Source organism: Pristiophorus japonicus, chromosome 6, assembly GCF_044704955.1.
Source record: "Pristiophorus japonicus isolate sPriJap1 chromosome 6, sPriJap1.hap1, whole genome shotgun sequence".
Classification (NCBI taxonomy): Eukaryota; Metazoa; Chordata; class Chondrichthyes; family Pristiophoridae; genus Pristiophorus; species Pristiophorus japonicus.
Window position 1 is genome coordinate 179,721,719 of NC_091982.1, and position 13,052 is coordinate 179,734,770.

General features: G+C 40.7%; 1 protein-coding gene across 2 annotated transcripts in view; it reads right to left on the bottom strand.

Annotated features, from left to right (window-relative positions):
- Nucleotides 1-13,052, bottom strand: part of LOC139265315 (chloride channel protein 2-like) — a 684,518-nt gene that overhangs the window by 118,304 nt on the left and 553,162 nt on the right. For both annotated transcript variants that reach the window (XM_070882282.1, XM_070882283.1), the window contains exon 13: nt 3,076-3,145. In XM_070882282.1, the coding sequence (XP_070738383.1) occupies nt 3,076-3,145 (70 nt within the window). The remainder of the gene's footprint in view (nt 1-3,075; nt 3,146-13,052) is intronic.

Consider the following 13,052-nt stretch of genomic DNA (forward strand, 5'->3'; position numbering starts at 1 on the left):
AGAAAACAAGCAAGGTGCTACCAAAGTACAGTTGAGCTAAATGACAGCCTACAATTATTTAAACAGTTCACAGACAATAGCTTTAATCACCGTTCAACCCACCTCCCAATCCCCCCGCCACACCCTGCCCCCACTGTCTGATGCGAACAGGTTACTGGCCCACAATGTCTTAACTTACCAATCAAGCATGTATGGGCCACCCTCCCCAGAGAAGCGGGAACATAATTTAAATGGCGAAGTTGTGGTCTGATTACATAATTTGGACATGCACGCCATTTTAACTGTAGGCTGATTAAGGGCCACACAGTCACAGGCTACCAACAAAAGGCGGTGGCAGGCAGTAAGCTGGAGCCAACAGAAACGACAATCAGAGTGTACCACAGGCAGGGATTCCAAAATCGCCCATTTTACACTCCTGTCGACATTGCAAGTTCCGCCCTTGGAACTGACTGTCACCTGGGATATTGTAAATACGAGTCTTTGCCCATTCAAAAGGCAGTCGAATGTTGTGGAGGAAGGGGAGAACTTTCACTTTCAGGACACTTTCACTAACAAGGCCCAAAAGGCTTTCCCTTCATCTTGTGATCATACTGGATTAATTGGGCCAAATCAGTTAGACTAAATCTTCAGCCCAGTCCCAGTTTTACACAGGCAATAAGTTCAACCCAGACTTCTTACCTGGTTTAAATTCAATGTTTTATGGCATATTTGATGAATTTTCCTTTCCATGAGAAAATATGGGAATTGGGAGCACATATTGGAAATTCAGATGAGAGGTCAGTGCATTCAGTTTAATGGATGGAAAATCACGTGGTCTACATTCCTGATACGCACTCTTGGTGCACACCTGGTGCATAAAACTGCATACCATGAGCACAAATTCGTACGGCCAACCCTTTTGTGTTCTGTGAAGCTTGTCCACAATCATTATGCCCAAGATTAAATTCTCTATAGTCTGCATCGGTATTTCAAGGTTCATAAAAGGACTTTAAGACAGAACAATTCATTTATTGTTGAACGTCACACCAGGGGTTCCATATAAACAATGAACCTGTTTATACTGGCAGCCTCAAAAACAAGTCTCACTTTAAAAGTTGTCTATAGACACAGTCAGATGAAGTAAGGATGTTTCCGTATATAGAGAACTTTGATGGAAAACAGCCAAGAAAGGAGTCTCTGCCTCTGGCATACAAGGATTTCAATCTTTGAAGTTTGAATTATACGTAGAGCATGGTGCAACAAACAAGCACTGGACGACTTAGCAGAAAAACCTCACTAAATTAAAGAGTATCTAATAAATGCATCAGCTTTGAGGTATATTGAATGAGTTGGTTATACAGAAATTAAACTGATAAAATTTCAACTGCTCTCTAAACAGAGTTGTGCTATTTTAGTAAAATATAAAATGGAAGCAAATTCTGGAACCACAAAGGTTGAAGGGCAACGTAACTGTGTACTTGGAATGGTACAATAAGTATTTACCACTGGATGTGTCCAGAGTATTTTCTTCTTTTAAAAAAAAAACATAGGGCTGATTTGGGTGTTGCCACTGCTTGTGGTTAAAAATAGGGCAGCAACGGAACCAAAACCAAATGGTGGGTAGTCACACCGACACACTGGTGTTGGCGTCCATCCTGATTTTCAGGTGGATCTGCATCCTGGTGACTGGATCTCTGTCGAAAACAGGTCGGAGCCTCATGAATATATGCAAATAGAGATCAAGTGATGCAATTAAAACTGCAGCACCATTTTCATCTCTGCCTGCTGACTACTGCCAGTTCTTGTTTCCACCCACCAACCCTGGGCAGTACGAGACAGCAGGTGGTCATCTCCAGTGATAATTGAACATTGAACAGATCCTCAGCTGTCAGATAAGGCTGGATGGAGCCTTTGGAGACATTATTCTGACAGTCCCTTGTGGGTTTTGCACCTTAATATATTTGAAATGTTATGCCATTGCTGCCGTAGGTTCTGTACACATATTGCTTATTGCTTCACAGTGCTGTTTATTTTTGATCCCAACACTAAATACACTGCCCTGCCCCATTTCCCACCTCCAAATTGATGAACTGTCTATTGGGTTGCGCGTTTTGTGCTGGCGACTTGACCCCCGCGCTTTAATAGAGGCTCACCACGAAAATCCATTGGGTCCCACCCACGCTGCCTCCCCCAGGTGGCAGCCCCACTCATCTAATTAATGCCAACCAAAATCACCCTCATTATTCTCATCTTCAGTGCTCCTCCATGGAGCCCTTTATAGCCTCAGCAGCTAGATATACTGGACATAATGTAAACTGGGCAAGTGCCCGTTTCTCACTGACAGTCAGTCTGATTGGTCAGTTCTCAGACCATTGCCTGTCTTATTTTTCACTTTCTGCTAATTATTGGCTCAAACATAACTGTTTCAGCACACAGATACCAATGTAAGTACATGCACTCCAAAAGGGCTTACATCACTCTCCATCTCATGCACTGTATGGTACAGCTGCTGAAGTGGATAATGTGTAGAGTTTCATAGAGAAACTTGTTCAGTGGGGATGTTTTATTTCGAACACATATTGTAATAATATCATTTAAATTTATATTGAAGTCCAGAGATTCTAAATATACAGCTCTGGACAAAACAAAAGGCTGAAATATGGAAGGGTATATAAATTCAGTGAAAAGCAGTTCTTATATTTATCATGTTTACTCAATACAATAATGGTAAAAGGTAACAGACCTACAGCCCGTTTAAATAAGTTACGAATATATAGTGATCATGATACTTGTTATTTCAGGGCTAGAGCTCCACCGATACTCAGCATTGCCAATCGTAATGCAATGAGATACCAAGCTGACCAGCTACAGTGACAGAAATCAAGGAGGACTCTACATGCTATTCATCTCAGTTGAAGAAAGGACATTTGAAAACATAGCTAAAATGAAGGATGGTCCAAAATGATAAATTGAAGAGCAAATGGATAAAATTAGGGCTAAATAAAAAGGAAAAAATACAATTGGATATCTCATGCGCTTTACATAATTAAAAAGCATTTCTAAAGAATCCAATCCATCAGAAAGAAATTAGCTCACCAATAACAAAGACTGGCATGAAGGCCCCACATGGTACAGGAATAGTTGTGGCCAGTGCAGACATCCAGAACTGAAAGAAAGAAATGGTTTCATTGCATTTAAAAAAATGAAAAAAGACCTTAAAGGCAAACAATACAACTCAAATTAAATAAGCTAATAAATAAATTTAATGTCACTGTGGTCAGACGATATAATCGAAATATAATAGGAAATTCAGAGACACATTTATCAGATTAAATAACAGGATCCTAATCTGTTGTTCCATCACAGGCGGTTAAAAGCACAGAACGAACATGAAAACAAAGCCCTTGTCGTAACTGTGATCACATACCTTAGGTGGATACTTACACAAAGTAATGAACGATTTAATTTGCCACCCTACCCTTCATAATTGAAATTTTCCACAGAATCTGCTTGCATACAATAAGGCTACTGTATCTTTGAAAGAAATATAAGATTCAAATGCAACATAGCATGAAAATCTGCTATATAATTTCTAACATCTCTATCAACCAACAAGCCTACGTAGCTGTTGGAGGGCATTTCCTAAGGCAAAGGCATCTGCAAGGTACATATAAAATGGCTGCCAGAGATTCCGCAAAGCATTAGGGGGACTTAGCTAGCCGACTTGACTACATTCCTAGTTAACTGACATAACTGCATTTTCTCTCACAGGAACACACAAAAAGGCACGTTCAGCAGAATGTCTCAAATCAACAACCTCCAGACTCCCAGACAAGATGTCCTGGTAAAATGCTAAACAATGGTACTCCTGTAACAGTGTTAAAATAAGGAGGCTATGCGCACACAGAACCCAAGGACAGTAGATAAAGGGGGGCATGGAAAACATCACGAGACCATGAGTAACCCCCTAGCTGAACATGAAGTGATCACGCAGTCCCCTGCTGCTTAGGGGCCAATTCCATTGGCCCAAATAAACCTGTATGTAATCTCTAACCGTTATGACTGGATTGTGTCCAGCCGAAATGGGCAGAGTAACTGTTGTAAAACATATAAGTATCGATGAATTTCTGTGTTCCGCGGAGAGGAGTGCCTGGTGATACCCAGAGGCTTTCTCCCCGCCGGCGTAAATAAAACCGTTTTGACATTTGGAACCGACCCGAGTGATGAGTGATTCTTCCAGGATTCATTTACGCTAACAGTAGGTGAGAGAGAGATCCTGAATTGTTATATTGTTTGACAATGCTGTTGAATTGTACTTGGGCCTAAAAATGCAGGACTGGTGCTCTTCAATAACATGACAAACTAAGCTGTTATTTTATAAATGAATTTAATAGCACAAAATTCAAGCACCTAGGGGTGGGCGTGGAATTGATGACATTGCATGTACCGGAGATGAGGGGGTTGACTTATGAAGATAGGTTGAGCCTATACTCATTGGAGTTCAGAAGAATGAGAGGTGATCTTATCGAAACATATTAGATAATGAGGGGGCTCGACAAGGTGGACGCAGAGAGGATATTTCCACTCATAGGGGAAACTACAACCAGGGGGCATAGTCTCAGAATAAGGAGCTGCCCATTTAAAACTGAGATGAGGAGGAATTTCTTCTCTCAGAGGGTTGTAAATCTGTGGAATTCTCTGCCCCAGAGAGCTGTGGAGGCTGGGTCATTGAATATATTTAAGGCGGAGATAGGCAGATTTTTGACCAATAAAGAATAAAGGGATATGGGGAGTGGGTAGGGAAGTGAAGCTGAGTCCATGATCAGATCAGTCATGATCTTGCTAAATGGCCTACTCCTGCTCCTAGTTCATATGTTCATTAAATATTCAATATTTTTGGTCCATCCCAAAACACCATCCTGAAGAGCAGTTCTGCTTTTAGTGACACAGTTACAGAACCACATTTCTAAATTTCAATAGTTCTTCTTCATAGCCCTCAACAGGACAAAAGTACAAAATGGAACAAACTGAATGGCACCAGGTCACACCACACAGCAGCAGCTTTTGTCAGCCTTAATACAAGTACCTTATTTCCGTAATTCAATACTACTCCAGTGTAGGTTTTAGTTTTACAATACATCCTTTTGTTTTTGTTTTAAATAATAGTCTGCTCCTCTTAATTAAATGTTACTCAATAAATCTGGTAAATCAATTTTCTTGGCACTACATTCCCACTTTGCTGAGTAATTTACATTGTTAATTTCAATGTTTTGGATAATCCAAAATTTTTACTGCAAATTTGAATTACCAGGAGCAGATTGAATTGGGTGCTCCTTACTCAAATGTTTAAGATTTTTGCATTGTCTAGTGCTGTGGTAACTTGGTAATGTCGGTGGGTTCTTAGTGGAAATGTACTCGAGGTCAGCATCATCAGCATCTATGGGCCCTGAAATTCCGATCGAATGTTTCCTTCAGACGAACGCCTCTGACCCGAGAATTTTTTACAAAAGTACCTGGTGGTCCCGGAGGTGCCTTCGATTGCGGTGGGAGGCCTTCTCTTCCCGCGCTTCTGAGAGCGCCTCCGTCCTCGAGGTACACACGTGGAAGCTGGAGTCACGTGTGATTGGACAATCAATCACGGTACAGTATTCTCATTGATAGCAATGGGAACTCCGTATCTCCGAGTTCTCATTGCTAACAATGATTTTTTTTAAAAACACCCAAACACAACAACAAACAATAAAAACACTTCACAATTCCAAAAGAAATTGAAATTAAAGTTAATCAAATGTTGTATAAAAAATATTTTTTTTCCCGATTTTTAAAAAAATGTCTTTTAATAGGGTCCAAAATAAACTTACTTAATGGACAGGGCCCCCACTCTAAAAATGTGTGTTTAAATTTTATTTTTGTGTGTTTTAAAACTCTTATGCTGGTAAAAGTAGGCTATGCACCAGACACAAGAGTTTTAAGGACATTCGCTGGGCAAGAGTTGGACAAACAGTCCAATCTCGCCTGCGTGAATGGCCTGGCTGCGGGGATGTGGAGGATCTGTCAAGACAAATCTTGACAGATCGGATAAGCCGGTTTTCGGCGCATACACATTGTGTGCCGAAAACCGGCTTTTGCGAGGCCTCGCCGGATCCGTATGTATTCCGCATGGACCCGGTGAGGCCGGGATTTTTGCCCCATGGCAACAGCTTGCCCTGTTCACAACAGGGACCTTCATAGAGCGAAACAAGAATGAAAAACGAGGGACAAAAAGGCTCTGGGGTGATAAGATCATTTTCTTTTTTGACTATGTCTCTGTAATCCAACTTGGGATATTTTTCTACAACAACCACAACTTGCATTTATATAGCACCTTTAACATCATAAAACATTCCATGGCGCTTCATAGGAGTGCTATCAAACATAATTTGACACCGAGACACATAAGGAGCTATTAGGACAGTTGACCAAAAAGCTTAGTCAAAGAGATAGGTTTTAAGAGAGGAGAGAGAGGTGGAGAGGTTTAGGAAGGGAATTCCAGAGTTTAGGGCCTCGGCAGCTGAAGCATGGCTGCCAATGGTGCAGCGATTAAATTTTGGGATGTGCAAAGGTGCTATATAAATGCAAGCAGTTGTTGATGTTGAGTGATAAAAAAAGGACAAATGTTAAAAAAAGAAAAACTTGGATTTATATAGCGCCTTTCATGACTACCGGATGTCTCTCAAGCGCTTTACAGCCAATTTGCGCACTGCAAGCTCCCACAAACAGCAATGTGATAATGACCAGATAATCTATTTTTGTTTGAGATTTTCAGCATTTTCTGTTTTTATTTCAGATTCCAGCATCCGCAGCATTTTGCTTTTGCAATCTATATTTGTTATGTTGATTGAGGGATAAATAATGGCCCCAGGACACCAGGGATAACTCTCCTGCTCTTCTTCAAAATAGTGCCATAGGATCTTTTACCTCCACTTGAGAGCAGACAGGGCCTCGGTTTAACGTTTCATCCGAAAGGTGGCACCTCCAACAATGCAGCACTCCCTCAGCACTGCACTGGAGTGTCAGCCTCGATTTTTGTGCTCAAGTCCCTGGAGTGGGACTTGAACCCACAAACCTCTGACTCAGAGGCGAGCGTCCCATAGTCAGAAGACGCACTTGCATGCATGAAAAGAACAAACCAGGAAAAAGGTCAGCAAGCAGCAGGAGAAAAGGCACCATCCGCCAGCAGGCTAGTGAAAGCTATTATGGTCGGGCCAGGAGTGGCGTGTGATCCATAAATCACAACACTAGAAGACAGGAGGAAGAAAATGTGACTCAGCCCTTCTAACTTGCCCTCTCATTGAGGTCAATGTTCAGCACATCATTTTCCCAGACAGCACATGATAGGCAAAACCTGGAGACAGAGGCTTGGAAAAACAAGGTCGACTGGATTAGGTTTTGTTAGTGCGATTCTAAGATAGAAATAAAAATAAAATAAAAATAATGCTATGTAGTTAGATGAGGGTTGTTTAAAAATTACAAAAGTTCAAAGTAGTGTGCCTTCTTTTTGTTTTACCATCAAGAGCAATCTTTCAGAGCACCAGATAGAGCCGAGTGTTTACTGAAATTGATGTTAAATTATTTGTTTCTATAATTACAGCTGAAATGACTTGGACAACTTATATTCATCAGCCTATCGTATAACACAGCAGTTACCGAAGCTTGACATTTTATTAAGATCCAATGTTTTGTGAATCTCACTATCTTTCGGATAATAAACGCTTATTTATTAATGAATTAATTTTAAGTGGATAATGCCTTTAGAAACAGACAAGCTGGAACAAATCCAGTGGAACCCCACTGAATCCATTAAATCTTCGCGATACATATTTAATTCTAGCATGGGTTTTGCATCAAAAAGTTAATTGAAGTCACTTAACATTAAACTGTTATGCCATGTCGTATCTACGGTGTAATCTTCTCCCTCATATTTACAGCAAATGTCTCAAAATTGCATCTCCATTCATGACCAGTGCTAAGAGCTAGCTGTGAACAAAGAAAATAAATATTTACAAGCTGATAAATGGAGAAGGCAAATAACTATAAAATCTGTTGAAGCACTCGGAGGCTGAAATTGCCCCCTTTTTAAGGCCTGTTCCGACTGGGGACAGGCGGATAGTGCGACCCATCCGTAATTGCCCCAGGGCCGGGAGTGGCAGAAATGGGTTTTCAATCATGCCCCGTGTTTCCGCCCCGCCCAGCACTCCGACCCATTGGCGGCCGCATGCCGACCCCATACCAACTGGCGGCAACCCCTTTTCTGCCCCGCGGGGGAAATTGTCCCGCGGGAGCGCAGTTGCCCCCGGTTGGTGCCCCCGACAGCTTTGCACGGCGGGAAGCTGCCAGTGGCTGGGTGGCGTGTCTGCCATTTTCTTTTAATTGTCGGCCGACTCTGCAGTCGGCTTGACAATGGCGACCACTGGTTCAACCAGGCCACCAACAGGCAGCCCAGCACCTCCACTTGGTGCGCCAGTGAGTGCCATGGATGCCTCGCAGCGACCCTTCCCTTCAAGTAAAAAATAGTGCATTTTACTTCCTGGTTTGCTGTCTGTGAAAATTGTTCATTGTTATTGGCTGCTTAGCCAGCTTGTTGCTGGATGCTGGAAACCCCCTTGGCTTGGCGCCAGAATCAAATTAACGTCGGGACAAGTGAAATTCATGCCACAGAGATCTTCGAGGTCAGCGGCGAGTGTTGTTGCTTCACCGATGACCGCTAAATCCGGGCCATCATCCCAAGGCGCTTCACAGAATAAGCATATACAAAGTGTGCTATGTCAGGTACAGTACCAAATATGGAGAAATTAAGTTGGGTCACTAAAAGCTTGGTCAAAGAGATTGGTTTTGAGGAGGTATTCAAAGGCGAGAGAGGTGGAGAGGCAGAGATCTTTAGGCAGAGAATGCCAGTAGGTTGGAACGAGCAATTAAATGCCCTACCACTGATAGTGAGCCAAAGGGATGGGAATAGAGACTGGAGTTAAAGGAACAGAGTCTTCAAGGAGGGGGATATAGTGCTGGAGGAGATTGCAGAGGTAGGGTGTGTGGTGAGGCATTGGAGGAATACACATTGAGTTACATCGAGGCTACAGCACAGAAACAGGAAATTCCACCCAACTGGTTAATGCTGACATTTATGCTCCATACATTTTCTTTACGTCTGCCCTATCAAACTCTTTCATAATCTTAAAGACCTCTATCAGGTCACACCTCAGTATTCTCTTTTCGAGACCTGTTCAGCCTTTCCTGATAAGTATATCCCCTTCTAGTTCTGGTTTCATCCTTGTGAATCATTTGTGCACCTTCACCAGTGCCTCTATATCCCTTTTAAAATATGGAGACCAGAACTGTGCACAATACTCCTAGAGTGGTCTAACCAAGGTTCTATTAATGTTTAGGATGAATTCCCGGCTTTTGAATTCTATCCCTCTAGAAATGAACCCCAGTGCTTGGTTTGCTTTATTTATAGCCCTATTAACCTGCATATTTACGTATCTGTACCTCTAAGTCCCTTTGCTCCTCTACCCTATTTACACGCTTATTATCCAAACAGTACGTGGCTTCCTTATTCTTCCTATCAAAATACATCACCCTCACACTTATCTATATTGAAATTAATTTGCTATTTAAACATCTATTCTGCAAGTTTATTAATGTCTTCTTGTATTTTGTCGCAATTTTCCTCTGTATTAATGACACTCTCCAATTTGGTGTCGTCCGCAAATTTAGAAAATGCACTTCCAATTCCCGAATCCAAATTGTTAACGTAAATTGTGAACAACAGTGATCCCAGCACCGATCCCTGTGGAACATCACTTTTCACCTTTTGCCAGTTTGAATAGTTGTCCTTATCTGTTTTCTGTTTTGTAGCCAGCTTGCTATCCAGAATATCACAAAACAAGGATGACATTTTTAATTTAGTGTTGGAGGAATAGGGGACTGACAAAATGTATTTGTGCATTTCTCGTCCTCATACCCATTTCAAATATCATTTTCTCCATTATCGATTCATTATTCTCCAATCAAAAGATGGTTCAGTGACCTACAACCTGGTCTTTGCAATTACTGCTTAATTCAGCCACTCGGCTCGCAGGTTGACTTCTTCTGTTTTCCTGCTTTTCCCGTGAGAAAACACATTGCCCCAAATTTCCACAGGGGCTGTTCTGATCTCCCATCACAACTTTGGTGGGGAATTGGGACAACCCCGCAGAAATGCAAGGGCCTGGTCTGTAATATTGGTTAGCAACAGAAAAAGGGAGATTTGTAGTACAAATAGTCTTTGTTCAGTTGTACTTGAAAAAAATGTATGAAAAGACATAAGCTAACAACTGTTGCCATGCTGTTATAAACCTGGTGCAAGTGCCCCCCTCTCCCTCATTCCCCCTACACCTAAAAACATAAATAAAAGAAAAGTATGACTGTAACCAAGAGAAGGCATTTATTTTCAATACAATTTGTTCACTCGAAAATTGAGGTAGTTAAGGTTGGCTTCGTACAAGGGGCAATGGGTACATTCAAATGACTTACAATTAAATAATTAGGTAGCAAAAACAGTCCCTTGGCTAATCGCACAATTCTGACCAACGCAGGTAGTTGCTGATCATTCCAAATGCATCAGCGTGACATTATTTCAATATAAAATATTCAATGCCTGACTGGTTAAGTTGTATATTGCACTTTTATAAATAGAGAGACTCAAAGGACATTTCCTGCCATTAGCAAAAGACAGATTTGAAAATAATAGCTCACAGAGAGATATATAGAATATTCACACAAGGTAATTTGCAGGAGATCATTTGACAAAATGTTGCCTTTAATTTGCGGATTGTTCAAACATCAACGCATGTTAAAGCATTCGTGCATTTTAAGCAGGGTGAATAATTTTCTGATGCATGAACATGCACTGAAGCTTCAATAATATCTATTTTGACAGGTCATCTTCAAAAGATTGCTTCAAAGTCTATCAAAACACAGCGAACATACATGGACAGTTAAATTTATTTCCACTTACAAAAGGTACTTCTGTAAAAATGAAACATTATTTCGACATATTATTGAGGAAGTAAGGAACAATGTACAAATTATAATGCTGATTTCACAGGTATGTTTCTAAATTCAGCCTTTTAATGAAGTGTATGCAGCTGTTAAAGCCAAGCCTGAAACAAACTGATATCTTTTTTTTTTGATTTTCAGGTTCCTTGCACTGTATTAAAATAATAGTGCATCGAACCAGCAAGTCCCCAAAACATCCCAGTCACTGAGTAGTCCAAATAGTACTTACTGTTTTTCTAGGAGTAATTTTTGCAAATAGAAATAAATAGCGCATTTACACTGACAGTAGATGCAGGTTCATTAATAGTTTGACAGCATCCACATCCAGCATATTGTGAAAAGAGTATATCTACTTGCTGTCACTGATGTAAAATGCAAGGAATTGAGATATTAATATAAAAACATTTGCAAAGGAATTGTGTCTACAGGACGAAAGTTGGAAAGGATGGAAATATTGAATATTTAAATGTGCCAGTGTTCAAGGCTGATGTTACATTAGAGATAATGGCCAGACACTGATACATGTACAGAGTGATCCACAGCTGGTAGACTCAAGTTATTTTTATGATTGAACCTCATTATAAGTCGCACTGAGCTTAGAGACAAAAGAGATCTGCATGTGCATGTTTCATTACACAAGTCGCGCACAAAGGTTAAGAGTTCCCAGAAGATCTAATCAACCACCTGGGCACTTTTACAATGCGACTCTGCACTACACGACAACTGATGCAAATCCCAAGTAGTTTAAAACTACCTACTAGGTGTTCTCATAATGCTTGGCTTCAGAGTAGTTTGGGGTCATTTCAGTTCCCATTCCTGGCTCAGTCCCCACTTTGTGGTAATGTGCACCCATACAGAACTGGTAACACAAACAGCTCAGAGGTGCATTATGGGTGTTAGCCATATCTGCATTCCTGATACATTTCTGACCTCATTTTAATTAATCAAAGCAAAATAAAGAAGATAGAATCATATAATAAAATACTGTGGTTTGATCAGCGTAAATTAAATAGTTTTACATTCATTCGATCGATAGATTTTTGGACTTCAGGGTAATCAAGAGATATGGGGATTGGGGTGGGCGGGAGTGGAATTGAGGTAGAAGATCAGCCATGATCTTATTGAATGGTGGAGCAGGTTCAAAGGACTGTATGGCCTACTCCTGCTCCAATTTCTTATGTTCTTAGTCGTGAGTAGAAGTAATGATAAGAGATTAATCCAGATTCCAATTTCAGATTTGTTAACTGTGATTAACCTGTTGTAATGGGACAGAATTAGCCAGCTCAAGATAGCTGACAAGGGTAACAGAAATTGGTCATGTGTGTGATGAATCCTGGAGTCAGAGTAAACAATTTCTAACATAGACTATTACTGCATCCCTGTGGAATCTCTGTTGTACTAAGCAGTGAGTGTTAGAACTGCATTTTTTCTCATAACACAATATATTACTGTAGAGACACAGACATTTTCACATTGGGACAGATTCTGCTGTCAAAATAACAGTGAGGCTGATGGAGCTAGCCGTTATTTATGGGTAAACGATACAGCAATTTCAGGCAAGGAATAGATGCGCGGTTAAATGCGACCATCCAATAGTTGTTGTCCGAGATGCGCTGCTCTTTCGTTAGCTTTGCGAAAATGGCAGCTAGCTGTCTGCCTTATCATTGACATATATCATGAAGTTGATTTGCGCAGTATATACAACTAAACTTGCCAAAGAAAGTTAAGCAGTGTCATTACAAGTGTAAGTGCCCTTTTAATGACATGATAATTGTTCATTACTGCCAATTAGCATCTCGAACTGAAAATTAACTATTACAAGTGTGGAGTCTCATCCTTCTGGTATTAATTATTTTACTTTTCCTCTCTGTCTTTTTTTTCTCTCTCTTAATCCATTCCTACTTTCACTCTTTTGATTCCTCTTTCTGTACCTGAATTTACTTTTCCTTCTCTATCCTTGCTCTGTTTATTTTTCAATCCTTTAATCTGATTGGATA